This window comes from Oryctolagus cuniculus, chromosome 4 (assembly GCF_964237555.1).
Source record: "Oryctolagus cuniculus chromosome 4, mOryCun1.1, whole genome shotgun sequence".
NCBI classification, from domain to species: domain Eukaryota; kingdom Metazoa; phylum Chordata; class Mammalia; order Lagomorpha; family Leporidae; genus Oryctolagus; species Oryctolagus cuniculus.
In genome coordinates, this window is record NC_091435.1 from 16,245,132 (window position 1) to 16,262,565 (window position 17,434).

Sequence of the window (17,434 nt, forward strand, 5' to 3'; positions counted from 1 at the left end):
AGAATTATAAAGGAGGGAATGTCCAACATGGGAAGCAGTCCACTCAGCAGGCTCACAGAATGACAATTGCTTTAAGTAATATTCTGACCTCACAATCAGCCCTTAAGGCATTCGGATGTGGCTGAAAAGCCGATGACAGCATTTCAGGCATGGAAAGCCAAGACACTGTGGCAAAAAATATCCTACATGAAGGATCTCTGTGAGACCCCAGTGGAAAAAAGGGTCCATCAAAGAAGGATGTACTTTTCTCTGAAGGGAGGAGAGAATTTTCACTTTGCTTATGGCCTTGTCTAAATACTGACAGAGTTTGTGGTCACAAAAGGCTTCCATATAGCCTTGACAGCTCATGGCAAGAGTCTCGGTTGATCACTGATGTCATACATGTGTTAGTTGTTAAATTAACAACAGAAGTCATTGTGTACATACTCCCCATATGGGACCTCTGTCTTTATGAGTTTTACTATGAGAATTAATTGCAAAACTTGACTCAAATAGTATTTTTTACACTGTGTGTGTGAGTGGGTGCAAACTGTTGAAACTGTTACTTAGTATAGAGTTGGTCTTCTGTATATAAATGGGATGGGAGAGGGAGTAGGAGGTAGAACAAGAGTGGGGGTGGGAGGCTGGGTATGGAGGGAAAAACCACTATTTTCCTAAAGTTGTACCTATGAAATTTGCATTCATTAAATGAAAGCTTTAAATAAATAAATAAATAAATTGGGCAAAGGACTTAAACAGGAATTTTTTTCAAAAGAAGAAATTCCAATGGCCAGAAGACACATGAAAAAATGCTCAGGATCACTAGCCATCAGGGAAATGCAAATCAAAACCACAATGAGGTTTCATCTCATCCCAGTGAGAATAGCTTTCTTACGGAAATCAACAAACAACAAATGCTGGCAAGTATGTGGGGGCAAAGATACCCTAATCCACTGCTGGTAGGAATGTAAACTGGTACAGCCACTGTGAAAGACAGTACATAAATATCTCAGAAATCTGAATAAAAACCTACCATATGATCCAGCCATCCCACCCCTGGGAATTTACCCAAAAGAAATGAAATAAGCATATGAAACAGTTATTTGCATCCCCATGTTTACGCAGCTCAATTCACAATGGCTAACATATGGAATCAACCCAGATGATAATCAACTGAAGACTTGATAAAGAAATTATGGCATATTTACACTATAGAATACTACAGAGCAGTAAAAAAAAAAAAAATGAAATCCTGTCTTTCGCAACAAAGTCGATGCAACTGGAACAAATACCATATGCTTCCCTGGTCTGTGGTAACTAATAGAGTACCTAAAAGGTAATCTATAGAAGTGAAACTGACACTTTGAGATGTGATGATTTTGAACAGTTTTTGTCTCAACTGTTGAGGAAAAGTGTTTTTTCATACTATTTGTTAAAGTCTTTACTTAGTGTAGGGTTAACCTTATGAGTATAAAGTTAACTGAAAATAAATATTTGTGAAAAATAAGAATGGGACTAGGAGAGGGAGGAGGAAGAAGATGGGTGTGCAGGCAGAAAGCAGACTAGGGTGGGAAGAATCACTATGTTCCTATATTTGTATATATGGAATGCATGAAGCTTGTATACCTTAAATAAAAGGTTTCTAGGTAAAAATAATAATAACAGTGAGAAAATGGGTAATATGAAAAAGCTATGCACAGACTTCAAAGTTGTACCAAAATAAACTTTTTAGCTTAAAAAAATAAATACTCCATTAAGGACTAGGAAAATAAAATAAATTAATTAAAAAAAAAAAAAAAAGATGCTGCCTGTGACACTGGCATCCCATATCGGCTCTGCCTCCTGTCCTAGCTGCTCCACTTCCAATCCAGCTCCCAACTAATGACCTGGGAAAAGTAGTAGAAGATGGCTCAGATGTTTAGGTCCTTGCCACCCACGTGGGAGACTGGAATGAAACTCCTTGCTCAGTCCTGGCCATTGTGGCCACTTGGGGAGTGAACCAAAGGATAGAAGATTTAACTCTGGCTTACAAATAAATAAATAAATCTTTAAAAAAGAAATGGGAAGACTTGTTCTAGACTAAGAGAATAAAAAGGTTTAACAAAAAGCATTGTGTGATGACTAGATCCTAGTTTGGCAGGAGAATAAACATCTAGGAAAGATATTTTGGAGAAAATCAGGATAATGTGAACAAGTACTAGATATAATCTTGAGGATTTGTTAATTTTCTCAGGTATAATAACAGTCACATATAAGAATGTCTTATCTAGAATCTAGGGCTGAAATGTCATTATGTGATATGTTTCAAATGATTCAAAATGTTTCGGATTGGCGTAGCTCTAGCCATAGCGGCCATTTAGGGGGTGAACCAACGGAAGGAAGACCTTTCTCTCTGTCTCTCTCTCTCTCACTGTCTAACTCTACCTGTCAAATAAATTTAAAAAAAAAAAATTTTCAAAATGTAAAAGATAAAGAGGGCCAGAGAAGAAAGACTGCCAAGACAGTGGGACAGAAATGACCATGAGACCAATGGACAGGCTACCAATATTAATCAAGTGAGATGAGAAAGAAACTAAGATAGATTAATGAAAAGAGAAAGACACAAAGACCAATGAAGCAACTGGTGCGGAGAAACAGATCAGGTAGGGAGACACAGATGGGCAGAAACAGACCAAGATAGAAAGAGAAATAAAACAAATGTGGCAAGATGTCAGTAACTGAATATACTTGGAGTATACGGTTGTTTATTGTACCATTCATTTCACTTTTCTAAAATCTTCACATTTTTAGAACAAGGAAGGAGTGGGGAGGAGACAAAGTTCAAGAAAAAAAGCACATACATAACCTAGTTCTGATAAGGTTATAAGTGAGGATAATACTTTATTCATCTTTGACTTCCCTGTTTCTAACACATGTACTATGTAGTGACTAGCCAATACTTACAGAAAAAATAGAAAGCCACTTTTATTTATAACTAATATTTATTGAGCCCCAAATATGTACTGAGCAGTACAAAAAGCTTTCCATCTCTGATGTCATTCGATTCTTTCAGCAATCTTGAGGTAGCCATTATTCTTATATACATATTACTTTTGAGGGAATGTGAGTGCTAGAGGTTACATAACCCAGGCCACAAGGGCTTTCCAGTCATTTGAATGCAAAGCCCCCAGCTGGTGCCTGTTCTCCAGTGTAGTGAGTTCTCAAAGGTTAAGGTACATAAAACTTACCTCAGAAACGTACATAAAATGCATGTTCCTGGGACCCTCCAAGAGGTCTGGGATGAGAATAAAAAACATGCAATGGACACAGACCACACTTCATAAAGCAATGCTCAAAAGCACCACAGAATGGTATACAACAGGTTTCATAAGGGGCAATAGGGTACATATTGGTAAAGCAGTCACACAATGTGACTAGTTATAGATCTAACAGGCTATATTTTTAATAAGATGCAATCTCCAACACAAAATGCAAAACAGTAAAGACATATCAGGTTATTTCACTCCTGTCCCATCATAACGGACAGGAGTAAAAAATTAAGATGTTGTCTTGGGGCCGTGCTGTGGCATAGCGGGTAAAGCCACTGCCACTGCAGTGCCGGCATCCCATATGGGTGCCGCTTTGAGTTCTGGCTGCTCCACTTCTGATGCAGCTCTCTGCTGTGGCCTGGGAAAACAGTATAAGACGGTCAAAGTCCTTGGGCCTCTGCATCCACGTAGGAGACCCGGAGGAAGCTCCTGGCTCCTGGCTTTGGATCAGCGCAGCTCCAGCCACTGCAGCCATCGGGAAAGTGAACCAGTGGATGGGAGACTCTCTCTCTCTCCTTTTCTCTCCCTCTCTCTCCTTCTCCCTTTTCCTCTGCCTTGCCTCTCTGCTAACTCTGCCTTTCAAATAAAATAAATGAATCTTAAAAAAAAAAAAGAAAGAAAGAAAGAAGATGATGTCTGAACATCTCAACCTTGAGCTCAAGGGCTTGTGACTATTCGATTTCTAACCACTTACAAGTTGCTATCAACAAACATTTGATACCTCTGAGAGAAATAAATTTTGCTAAGTTTTTTTTCTTTAAAAAAGTATGGTTTTCTTCATTTCAGGGTAGCCTTCAAGGCCAAAACGGTTATCAGAGACATATATATTTTCTAACTTCTGAATTAATCTTCCAAGAAAGAACAAACTTGGTCCTTGTACAGAAACCCACATAGACAAGTTCTTCAAACATACTAACAGAAGTGGACTGATTAATTTTGTCCAAAGATCTTATATTTATTAGTTTAAAAGTTATGCTATTGATTTATGTATTGTGCCTATTAAATTCTTACAATAAAAGCAATATCTCACCCATAACATAAAATTCAAAATAAATGTTAAAGTCAAGACCATCAATTTATTTACCAATAAATATATACCTTTTCTTTTCTCCAAAAGTTCTATTAGATTGACAGAACAGAACTTGTTGAGAAATATAACTTACTCAATGTGATCTAACATCATCCTTTCATTTCCCCAGCGCATGGAGACAGTAGTGTTCTTTGTAATGATTACACTATTGACTCATTTTAGAAGGATTACCCTGTTTAATCAAACACTTATTTTCATGTGTTTTGCAGAATAATCTATCCACAATCTACTATGCTATTATCTCAAGACCAAATAGGAAAAGTTTAAGTAAGATTTCACTCTAGGAAAATAGCCAATAGCCAAAGACCAAAGCTTACTAAAATGGAGGTCCCTTTGCCTGCGTATTATCAAACTATGGAAATAAACACAGTGAATTCCTTCAGATGTTAAATACCATCAGTGACTGGCTATAGGCAAATGAATGTTTAATTATGAAATAAGTAATTTTCCTTAAATAGGTTTTTCCACCAAGAGGATAAACAGGGAACACTGCTAGCTATGGGCCATGGTTCCAAAGAGTAGCAACATCTCAAAGATACCAAAAAGAATATCTGTCTACATTCGAGTGTATTGTAAACTCTCAATGCCTCTAAGAACAAATCTGTGGCTATAACTTCTCTTGGTTTGTCTGTGTTTACAAAAGACAAGATCTAGAACAAAAGCAGTAACCAGAGTCCAAGAAAAGTACAAAGATGAACTGAGAGAGAACATTCCCTGGGTTCACAACAGTCTTTAAATAGTTTGTTTAATGCTATTTGTGAGGCCTGGCTCCTTTCTCTAGCTTGTACATGTATGATCTCAAGGCAAATTCATTCACTCATTCATTCTTCATATGATTTCTGTTTCTTGAAGCCAAAGAGTTCAAATTAATACAAGAAACAAACTGTCCAATCTGATTTTTAGTTTCATAAAAACTGCTAGGAAACCAACTACTTTGTATTGAAAATTAACCAGTAGTTATTCTGTTAACCTCTTGAAAGGAATCTCAATATGATGAGAGAGATTAATAAGGGTGAGGCACAAACCCAAACTTTACACTTTAGGCAAATGCAAATATGGCCTGGGAAAGCAGTACAAGATGGCCCAAGTCTTTGGGCCCCTGCACGCACTAGGAGACTCAGAAGAAGCTCCTGGTTCCTGGCTTTGGATCGGCGCAGCTCCAGCTGTTGTGGTCATCTGGGGAGTGAACCAGCAGATGGGAGACCCCTTCTCGCCCGCCCTGCCTCTCTGTAATTCTGCCTTTCAAATAAATAAATACATCTTTAAAAAAAGTATAAACTCATTTAAGCACCCACTCTATAAAGAAAGGACTAGTATGATCCAGTTTTACATGTAACAAACATGAGACAAAAAAAATGTGTCTGTCTATCAGGGGTTACAATTAAGAATGTGACTGAGGGCCGGCGCTGCGGCTCACTAGGCAATCCTCCACCTTCAGCACTGGCACACCGGGTTCTAGTCCCGGTCAGGGTGCCAGATTCTGTCCTGGTTGCCTCTCTGCCAGTCCAGCTCTCTGCTGTGGCCCAAGAGTGCAGTGGAGGATGGCCCAAGTGCTTGGGCCCTGCACCCCATGGGAGACCAGGAGAAGCACCTGGCTCCTGGCTTCGGATCAGCGTGGTGCGCCGGCTACAGCGGCCATTAGGGGGTGAACCAACGGAAAAGGAAGCCCTTTCTCTCTGTCTCTCTCTCTCACTGTCCACTCTGCCTGTCAAAAAAAAATAAGAATGTGACTGAGAATTCCACAGTTATATCCACTGTATGTATCTCCCACCTCTCTCTATTGAAGCAAAGGTACAGCAGGCAAAAAGCACATAGAAAGAAGAAAGGATTCGGGGGGGCCAGCACTGTGGCAAAGCAGATTAAACCCCTGGCCTGAGGCGCCAGCATCCCATATGGGTGCCGGTTTGAGTCCCGGCTGCTCCTCTTCTGATCCAACTCTCTGCTATGGCCTGGGAAAGCAGTAGAAGATGGCCCAAGTCCTTGGGCCCTTGCCCCCACGTGGGAGACCCAGAAGAAGCTCCTGACTCCTGGTTCCGGATTGGCAGTTTCGGCTGTTGCAGTCCTCTGGGGAATGAACCAGCGGATGTAACACCTCTCTGTCTCTACCTCTCTAACTCTTTCAAATAAATGAATCTTAAAAAAAAAAAAAAGGATTCTAAAAATATTAATTATCCAGCAATTCCATGGCTAACTTTATCAAAATATATAAATAAAACCTGTTAGCCAAGAAATGGAGTAGTTCTAAAGAGTAATGCCTACTCTCAAAACACATTAGCTTAGAATCCATGTATAAAGTACAGTTACCAATAATAAAAATTAGATCAATTCTACTGAGGGCTATCAATAGTTGAGGGAAGGCCAGAACTGAAAGAACTAAGAGCTCTAGTAGCACAATGGATTTCATGTAGTTCCACATACCCTACCAATACAAAAGCACCTCTATTGTAGCACAGAATAACCACTAAAGCTCAAAATGTTAGCCTCTGTCTAAAGGCAGGTGAGTGTTTAATTCAAAGTTGGATAATAAGAAACAATACAAGGGGCCAGTGCTGTGGCACAGCAGGTTAATCCACCACCTGTGGTGCAGGTATCCCATATGGGTGCCAGTTTGTGTCCCAGCTGTTTCTCTTCTGATCCAGCTCTCTGCTCTGGCCTGGAAAAGCAGCGGAAGCTGGCCCCAGGCCTTGGGCCTCTGCACCTGTGTGAAAGACCGGAAGAGGCTCCTGGCTCCTGATTAGCTCAGCGCTGGCTGTTGCGGCCATTTGGGAAGTGAACCAGCAGATGGAAGATCCTCTCTCCCTCTCACTGTCTGTAACTACACCTCTCAAATAAAATCTTAAAGAAAAAAAGAAGAAGAGAGAAGAGAGAAGAGAAGAGAAGAAAAGAAAAAAGGAAAGAAACAATACGGGGTCGGCGCTGTGGCATGGCGGGTAAAGACGCTGCCTGCAGTGCCAGCATCTCATATGGACGCTGGTTCGAGTCCTGGTTGTTCCACTTCGAATGCAGCTCTCTGACATGGCCTGGGAAAGTAGTAGAAAATGGCCCAAGTCCTTGGGCCCCTGCACCCACGTGGTAGACCTGGAATAAACTCCTGGCTCCTGGCTTCAGATCAGCACATCTCTGGCCATTGAGGCCATCTGGGGAGTGAACCAGCAGATGGAAGACACCTCTCTTTTTCTCTCTGCCTCTGCCTTTCAAATAAATAAATAAATCTTTTAAAAAAATAAACTACACTAGTGCTCAAAGGCAGGAAAGATATATATTCCAAAAGTACTAAATAATAGTGAATTTTTAACTTTTTTTCTTGGGTCCTAACAACTTAATTACTCAGCAATATCATATACATATTTTTAATATCTCTCATGCCATGATTCACTGGTAAAATATTTGACTTTTTATGTAGCTATGCTTAACTTCGTAGATAGCTCTTCATCTTAATGCATAATGTATATGCACAAGATATAAATAATAAACATTTATTTTTCAACTTTTCTTGATGACATATTTATATATATATATAAAGGCACAATTCTTCCAAACTGATGCTATTTAATTCCCATTCATAGCTAGAATGTTTAGGCTTGAAGACTTTTCAAAATCACAACTTTAATCACAAAAGTGAATATTCAAAGAATGCTTTTACTAATTCTAGTCTGTTTCCTTGTTGTCTTTATTGACATTTATATCCTTAGCTAGAATATACTATGCCAGTGTCCTCTTTCATACAATATTCTTCCACCAACTAGCAGGGGAAAAGCAAAACAGAAGAGAGAAGAGCAAACTAATCCATTTCTCAATTTGTGTTTTGATACTGGTATACAAAATTCAATTCAATAAACAATCCCTCTTCTAAGGATCTTATCATTATAAGGATTGATGGAAGATCCTTAGATGAAAAATCCTGAATGGTCTGTTTATTCTTGATACAAATCAATACTAATTATTCAGGTCTGCATTTCATTTGAAGTAATAACTGAAACACTAACTTTTATAGACACCAAACACATCAGATTGTTTTATAATTTCTTCAACCTTGACTCAACCACTATGAGTTAGATAGAGTAAAATTATCCTTAAATAGAAAATCATTTTTACAAACAAGTACCTGGAAATAGTTCTCAACTTACATATCAAAATATATCACATTAAAAATGTAGAATGCTGCTGGCACCGCGGCTCACTAGGCTCACTAGGCTAATCCTCCGCCACACCAGGTTCTACTCCCGGTTGGGGCGCCGGATTCTGTCCCGGTTGCCCCTCTTCCAGGCCAGCTCTCTGCTGTGGCCAGGGAGTGCAGTGGAGGATGGCCCAGGTGCTTGGGCCCTGCACCCCATGGGAGACCAGGAAAAGCACCTGGCTCCTGGCTCCTGCCATCGGATCAGCGCGGTGCGCCGGCCGCAGCGCGCCGGCCGCGGCGGCCGTTGGAGGGTGAACCAACAGCAAAGGAAGACCTTTCTCTCTGTCTCTCTCTCTCACTGTCCACTCTGCCTGTCAAAAAATAAAATAAAATAAAATAAAATAAAATAAAATGTAGAATGCTTACAGAAGTAAGAAAATAAAGGAAAAACTCTCATATTTAATTTCCTAATCTTTTGAAAATGCCATGTAATTTTTCTAAAAAGGTATCTGGTATGTTTTTAAATGAGTATTATATCTGACCTAAGAATTTAAATAGCTATGGTAGAATTTGAGTATCAAGAAAATTGTATACTTGCCAGTTTCTCAATTTCTGATTCAAGATTCTGAATACAGTCAAGTTTTCTCTTGCGACAGCGCTGTGCAGCAATTCTGTTTTTACTTCTTCTTCGAATATCATGGATACAATCCAGTTGTTCTGGAGTCAGCTTATGCATTTTCAACAAGGATTGAAAATCATTTCGAGAGAGTGAAATTATTCGCTGTGCATTAAATGGCAGTTTAACCTAGAATATGAAACAAACATTAGTAATTTTTGCAGTGTTTTATAAATATACTTACCTCTAGGAGATAAGTTTCTCAGAGAATTTCATTTGAATTTTTAAAAACTAGGTCCCCATCCCAATTTCTACAAAATCATTATCTGAGAATTTGACTGATATTTCTAATCTAATTAAGAAATTTCAAGAAACAAATTGAGAAGCGTATTCTTTTCAGCAAGTCAAACATTAACATAAATATTAACATACTTGAAATGGAAAGCTAGAATTATGTTATTTTACTGGTACATGTGAATAACACAGATATAAAACTTTCTAAAGTGATTTTAGGGCCAGCATTATGGAGCAGCAATTTAAGCCACTGCTTGTCGTAGAATGCTGGTTTGATTCCCAGTTCCTTCTATGCCAGTCAATTCTAAAGCACTTCAGAAAATTTATTTATGTATGAAAAAAACAGTAGTTTCAGGGGAAGGCATTTGGCAGAACAGTTGAGATGCAGGCTAGGATGCTTGAATCCCACACTGGAGTGCCTGGGTTAGTCTCAGTTTTACACCTGATTCCAGTTTCTTGTTAATGTATACCCTGGGTGACAGCAAGTGATACCTAAAAATGTTTGGGCCTCCGCCACACACCTACATTGGAGACCCAGATTGAGATCTGAGGTATTGGCTCCAGTCTGGTCCAGCCTAGGCTGTTGTGGGCATTCAGTGAGTAAAATCAGCAGATAGAAAATCAATCTCTTTCTGTCTCAAGTAAATTTTTAAAAATTTAAAAATAAAAAAAAGCCACACATTCCACTTGGCAATGTAAAAAGGAAAATCTTATCAATTTCATACTTTAAAATCATTTTCAACACACTTAAATTTGGAAAAAGGAGAAAATAACTTTTTAAAAAAAATCAGTAATTGTGAGAGTTTAATTAGCCAAAGTACAAACAACATTGGTTAGTCTATCAACCTATTTAGCTTGCTGTTTAAGCTTACAGAAATCAGTTATACAAAATGTTTTATTTTTAACATTCTTCACAGTGTTTCCAAATGCTACATTTACAAATGTCATAAAAAACTACAGATATAGCCCATGCTTACATATTACTCCTTAAATTAAACCATTGCTCCACCTCCTTCCAAAGCTTCTTTCAAACCTATGTCACCCAACAGCTCTAAAACAAAAGAAAATGCTAAAAATAGGATGTGGACAAACTGGGACTCCTGTATACTGCTGGTGGGAAAATGGTATAACTGCTACAAAAAACAGCTTGCAGGATTCTCAAGAAATTAAAAATGTAACAAGCACATGATGTGGCAATATCACTCCTTGGTATTTATTAAATTAAAATTAAATTTTCAAAGAAGTATCTGCACTTTTATCTTCATCACATTATTACTGACAATAGCCATAATAGTAAACAATCTACAAGTCCAGGGACAGATGATTGGATACAGAAACCATGGTACACGAATATATATAGAACAGAACAATATTCAGTCTAACAAAAAGAAAATTTTGCCATTTTGCTATAATACAGATGAATTTATGAGGAAATTATGTTAAGTGAAATAAGCCAGTCATAGGAGAGAAAACCCTACATACCCCACATCATATACAGTATCTAAAATAGCCAAATGTGAAAAAAGAGAGTAAAATGGTGGTTGCCAGAGACTGAGCAGAGAAAAGTAGGGAACTGCTATCCATGGGTCAAGTTTCAGTTTCGTCTCACACCAGATGAGTAAGTTCTATAGATCTACTGTAAAACACTGTACCTATAACTAACAATACCATGTTGTGCACTTAAAACTCTGTTACAAGGGTAAAACTCTCATAAATAGTCTTACCACATAAAAAACTAAAGTTCAAGAAAGGGAAAAATGTGATAGGTAAAACAGAAACCTAATTTATAAAAAGTACAAATTGCAACTACAAAGAAAAACTTCAACCTTTGAAAACTACACAAAATCATATGAAATAGAAAAATTAATATTAAACAATTTTTATAACATAAAGTAATATTTTATAAAAAGCAGCTATAAAATAACTTCTATTCAAGAATATGCAGGTTAAGCTCACTACAATTAACTTGCAAGTAACTCATGCTAAATTATTAAGACATTCATTAAACTAATAGCTGAAATGGCTAATAGAAAATAAGAAAGAAATCAATGGCCACAAAAATCTTGATCCAAGAAAACTTTACATTAGAAGCCACATTCTTACAACTAGTCACTGCTAAATCCATTAATCAGTAACTAGTCCTAGGTCTAAAGATCCTTATGGCTATTAATGTCCCTTACTACAAACTGCATTTTTCCAGATGTTATTGTGTAATGATTATAGAATCATTATTCTTGTTCCTCCCAGGACGTGACACTTGATTTACACAGTTAAAAAGTCAATTATGAATGTACTCTACAGTTAATATAAAGTACATCTACTTGAAATATAAATTTAAATTTGATTTCACTTTCAGTATTTATCACATGGTCATATAATTTTTATAACTGTATAAAAGTTTCATCCTGTCTCTCTCAACCTGCTCATAACCCTAGGGAACAGGAGTTGACCCAGAGTAAATCTCAACTGATGGCTTTTAAAACAATGAATTAAGAAAATAATCCTGCTTACCTCACACTCTTGTTCTCTGGCCGAACAGGATTCACTGTCTCCTTCTGTGTCTGTCTCAGAGTCATCCCCCAAGCTAATCACACAAGCATATGGACAAGGTTCCTGCTGGGGTTCTGAAACGTAGTCATCACTTCCAATTTCCAAACTGCTTGAACACCCTTCAGTACTCAAAGTACTTATAAAAGGGCAGTTCACAGAACTTAACGTTGTAAAAGTTCTCTGACCTGGTTCTGGGCTCTCGCTGATCCTAATACCCAACCAGGGACACTCAGACCGTTTCTGTGAATAGAGCTGCTCTGAGCTCTCTTTGGCCACAGCAGGTGACAACTGCATTTGGCAAGGAGAGTCCGTGTTGCAAATGTCACTCCAGAAGCCCTTTGCTAAGTGTTCTGCCACTTCTCGTTCCACACTACTCCGATCACTAGATGCAAGGCTTCCATCTTCTCTGGGGCCAGAGTCGGATTTCAAACGTAAATCTTGGCTTTCACCAAATGTTTTCTCTTCTCGAACATCTGTACCTGACAAAGGCTTCTCTGTTAACACTGTTGTGTTTTGCATACCAGCAAAATTCAAGTCACTGTATTGGTCATATGTGTGTAAAAGAGACAGAGAGTAGAGTCCATGAGGGTCTGTAGAGGAATTGTGGGGGAAAGGAGCCACTTCCGTTTTTTCGGCTGAGCACTGAGACGCGGGATCTTTCATCTTTGTTTCTTCATGTTCCACTGCTGATTTACTCTCTTCACATTTTAAAATCACCTGTAAATCTGCACAGTCCTGGCCTCCTCCTAGACATTCATTATCAGACGTCTCATTTGGCTGAACAGAAGCGGCATGAACATCTTTGACACTGGATTCCACTGTACGGACTCTGTCAGTTCCAAAAGCTTTTTGGAACTTTCTGTATTTGGGGCACAGAGATGGCAGAGCCAAAGAAGCATCCTTTTCTAAGCACATGGATTCATAGGTCTGACTGGCACTGTCCTGCACAGGAGGTGACACTTTTGCATTCCCTTGATACCGACGGAGTTTACATTGAGGAGTCTGAACATTTTTATTTTCCAGAAATTCTTCCACTTCATCAGTTTCTAGATCCCTCTGGTCCACAAGTGAAAATTTAAGGTCTTTTTTCTGACAACGCGATGAAAAGCATTTTTTTCTTTGGCATTCTTGCTGGTCTTCAGTGGAGTTCAAAAACTTAAATTTGAGAAACTGAAAGCAGGACTCTTCAATATTGTGTACATTTAAGAATTCTACACACTTACATACTTCATCCACATTGTCTTTACTTAAAATAAGTTTAGCAGTGTAGGCAAACTGAATTAAAGGTTCAAATCCTTTAACTGTCACCTGTTAATATAAAATTTTAAGAAACATATCATTTGAAATCTAATAGATAAAAGCAAACAAAGCAGAAGGGAAACAGAGATGTATTAGTTATATGTGATAATTATAAAAGAGATATTTTAATTTGGGAAAAAATTCTAGCAATTGCAAAGTTAAAGCAGCCTAAAGAAGCATGCCTGTCACACTCTTTTCACTGAGGCCACATCTTCCACTTTATAGACATAAGATATTTCCATGTTCGTGGAAATAAATCATCTATGAAATAAAGCAAAATACATACCACTTGCGACACACATAGTGAAGTGATAGGTACTAATGCTAGCTCAGCTCCACCAGTATATTCCACTGGTATTAAACTACACGACTGGTATTAACTACAAGAGTAGAATTTTTAAGGATAAAAACAATAAAGCATTTACAAAGAAGCCCTGATCTAGATGATAAATGCATACAGTATATTTATTGCAAATCAAAAATTTCTAATAAAAAATTTTAAAGATTTGATTTTAAAAAGTGATCGAAGTCCTACAAATCATGCCTCAGTACTATTTTGGCAAAGACTCATGGACTTTAGATAACAAAACCTTTAGATATAAATTTGTACATTTACACCAAATCTGCCTCTGCAAAGTGGAATCTACTGGCATACACAGAAAGCCTCAACCTGGGCTAAATTACAAAATCAATTCTAAAACACTGAGTTTCTATAAGAGTGATCAAGATATTAATATCTGTAGTCTTCTTAAAAACATGCTAACCTGTGAGCATTCAACTTTTAAAGAGTTAAAACAGAAAACAGTAACACCATAAAGTGCTGATGAAACTCAAAGAAACTGGATAGCTGGATAACTCAACATGCAGCTGGTACATCGTGAAATGGCAGGACCACTTTTATTTTTTTTTAAGTACGGTAGTTTCTTATAGAATTTAACATGCAACTACCACAAGACCCAGCAACTTCACTCCTGATCTTTTATCTCAGAGAAGTGAAAACTTACATTCACACAAAATCTTGCATTCAAATATTCACAAAAGGGCCAGCACTGTGGCATAGCAGGTAAAACCGCCACCTGCAGTGCCAGCATCTCATGGGCACTGGTTGGAGTCTCGGCTGCTGCACTTCCAATCCAGCTCCCTGCTATGGCCTGGGAAAGCAGTGGAAGATGGCCCAAGTGCTTGGGCTCCTGCACCCACGTGGGAGACCTGGAGAAAGCTCCTGGCTCCTGGCTTCAGATCGGCACAGCTCCAGCCATTGCAGCCAATTGGGGAGTGAACCAGCAGATGGAAGACCTCTCTCTCTCTCTCTCTCTCTCTCTCTCTCTCTGCCTCTCCTTCTGTGTAACTCTGACTTTCAAATAAATAAATAAATCTTTTAAAAAAAAAATTCACAGCAACTGTTTGTAATAGCCAAAACCTGGAATTAGTCTATTTTCCTTCAAAAGGAGAAGAGTTTGAATAAACTAAAAAAACCTGGCATATCCACAAGTTGGAGTAGTACTTAGTAATAAAAAGGAACAAACTATTTTTACCTACAATCTGACTATTATTAAGGAAATTATGCTAAATAAAAAAAATTCAATCCCAAAAGGTAACATACTATGATTTCATAACACTTTTGGAACAAGAAAACTTTAGAAAAGGAAAACATATTAGTGGCTCCTAGGAGGTAAAGATGGAAGAGAATAAGGGAAATAGGGTGAGGGGTGAGGGTGGGGAAGAGGCAGTATGATTATAAAGGCAACACAAAAAATCCTTGGGTGTTGAAACGATTCAGCATATTAACTGATACATACATCTTAGCTGATACATACATCTCAAATGAGATAAAAATATGGAGAACTTAATACATATATAACAACCACAGAAATTAGTATAAGTAAAACTAGGATAATCTGAATATGATGGGTATATTTTACCAACATCTATATCCTACTTAACAACATTACTACAATTCTGTACAATATTAACAATGAGGGATCTAGGAAAAGCGTAAAATGAAATTCTGCATTAATTCTTACAGTTGTACATGAGTTTACAATAGTCTCAATAAAAATTTCAATTGAAAATTTTTAAAATAAGTTAAAACAATCAAAAGGACCTTTAGTTTTAGAATATTATTAGCTATATAACATTTTCAAGCTGTCACTATGATGAAACTTTATATATGTGAAACTTATTCTTTATACTTCAAATTAGAATGAATGAATGAGTACTTAATAGACATGCATACATATACCTTTATTTCAAAACCCAAGAATCAAACTTTGCTCCATTTGGAAAGTCTCATTCAATAATTTGAAAACAAGAACTACAGTAAGTATATTTCCACTATGATTTGTGATGTCCCTTTGAAAAGACATAGGCTAGTCTACAGCTGACCCTTTCTGTCATTTTGTACCATGTACTCTGACTCCTGCCAAAAAACGAAGACAACCTGTTTCCAAAATTGTAGCTACAATTTTATAACATATATATGACTAGAAACAAGCTAAACCACAGACCTGGTTCACAGTTTACCCAACTCTATCTAACACAGAGAATCTAAAATCTGTCATCTCAAAGAAGTTTGACATATTTTGTACACATTCCTCTTAGTAACTTCTATTCCTGTCCTAATGCCACAGGCTTGATGCTCTGCTAGCATCAGTTACTAAAGCAAGCCGTTCTTGAAAGTCTAACCAGCGTTCTTTACCCAACAGAGAGGTCTTTTGGGGGTGGGACATTAACAGAGACCCACATGTTTATAAACATGGGATCCACAAAAGACTGGGAAAAATGATGGATGCAAAAACACTATTCTAAGGCACAAAATAAAGGCAGATGGTTCACCTAGCAGTTAAGATACCCACATCACATGCTGGTTCCAGTTCCTAAATCAGTTTCCCAGTAATGTGGACCCTGGGAGGCAGCAATTACTGCCACCCATGTCGGAGACCTGGATTCCATTCCTGCCTCATGAGCTTACTCCCAACCCAGATCTACCCATTGTGGGCATTTGAGGGAGTGAACCAGCAGATGCCAACTTGTTCTCTCAGTCTCTCAAATAAATATTTCAAAAAAATAAGCCAGCGCCGTGGCTCACTAGGCTAATCCTCCACCTGCGGCGCCGGCACTCCAGCTCTAGTCCCGGTTGGGGCGCCAGATTCTGTCCCGGCTGCTCCTCTTTTAGTCCAGCTCTCTGCTGTGGCCCGGGAGTGCAGTGGAGGATGGCCCAGGTGCTTGGGCCCTGCACCCGCATGGGAGACCAGGAGGAAGCACCTGGCTCCTGGCTTCGGATTGGTACAGCGCGCTGGCCACAGCACACCAGCCATAGCAGCCATTTTGGGGGTGAACCAATGGAAAAGGAAGACCTTTCTCTCTGTCTCTCTCTCTCTCTCACTGTCTAACTCTACCTGTCAAAAAAAAAAATTTCAAAAAAATAAATGGCACAAAACCATTCTTTTCTACAATGCATAAATACAACCTCAAGACACAAGAAAGAAATGATTTGCTGAAAAACTTGGGAAATACCCCTCCATCCACCTGACAGAAAGAATGTACTTTATTTTTAGCTTTATAAATCATAAGAAACTTAATCAAGTTAAATTAAAGTCAGCAGAACCATGAACCACTTACCTCTTCTGGTAGAGTAATAGTAAGTTCTGTGTCAGCCTGGCCTACAATTCTTGCGTGAAAATAACTGCTGCATGCTGCCAGCACTGACCGGTGGGCACGGAATCGCTGACCCTCTACAAAGATGGTAACATCACACAGCACATCTTTCTTCCGCTGGTCATTGAGGCTAAGCAAGACATTGGTGCTGTGCACTGAAGATTCATAAGCAAAAACTGCGTTCTCACTCAGAGACATTCTGCATAACAAATGGTGTCTGGAAGTTCAATGGAAAGCATGCTTCTAACTGTCATCAACCTGCAAAGACACATGTAAGATTTTAGTTAAATAAAATAACTTATTTTAAAATGTTTTAAGGGTAGGCATTTGGAATATTGGTTAAGTTCCCCTGGGGACATCTGTATCTGATATCAGAGTGTCTGGATTCAAGTCCTGGCTTTGCTTCTGATCCAGCTTCCCACTAATGTCTACTCTGGGAAGCAGCAGACAATGGCTCAAATAAAATGGATCTCTGCCACCCATATGGGAGACCAGGATGGAGTCCTAGGATCCTGGCTTCAGAA

General features: G+C 38.4%; 1 protein-coding gene across 6 annotated transcripts in view; it reads right to left on the reverse strand.

The window, feature by feature from the left end:
- Positions 1–17,434, reverse strand: part of BACH1 (BTB domain and CNC homolog 1) — a 57,400-nt gene that overhangs the window by 13,624 nt on the left and 26,342 nt on the right. For all 6 annotated transcript variants that reach the window (XM_008267170.4, XM_002716782.5, XM_008267171.4 and 3 more), the window contains 3 exons: positions 16,875–17,168; positions 11,916–13,262; positions 9,093–9,299 (listed from right to left, as the gene is read on the reverse strand). In XM_008267170.4, the coding sequence (XP_008265392.3) occupies positions 9,093–9,299; positions 11,916–13,262; positions 16,875–17,108 (1,788 nt within the window). In that variant the 5' untranslated portion in view covers positions 17,109–17,168. The remainder of the gene's footprint in view (positions 1–9,092; positions 9,300–11,915; positions 13,263–16,874; positions 17,169–17,434) is intronic.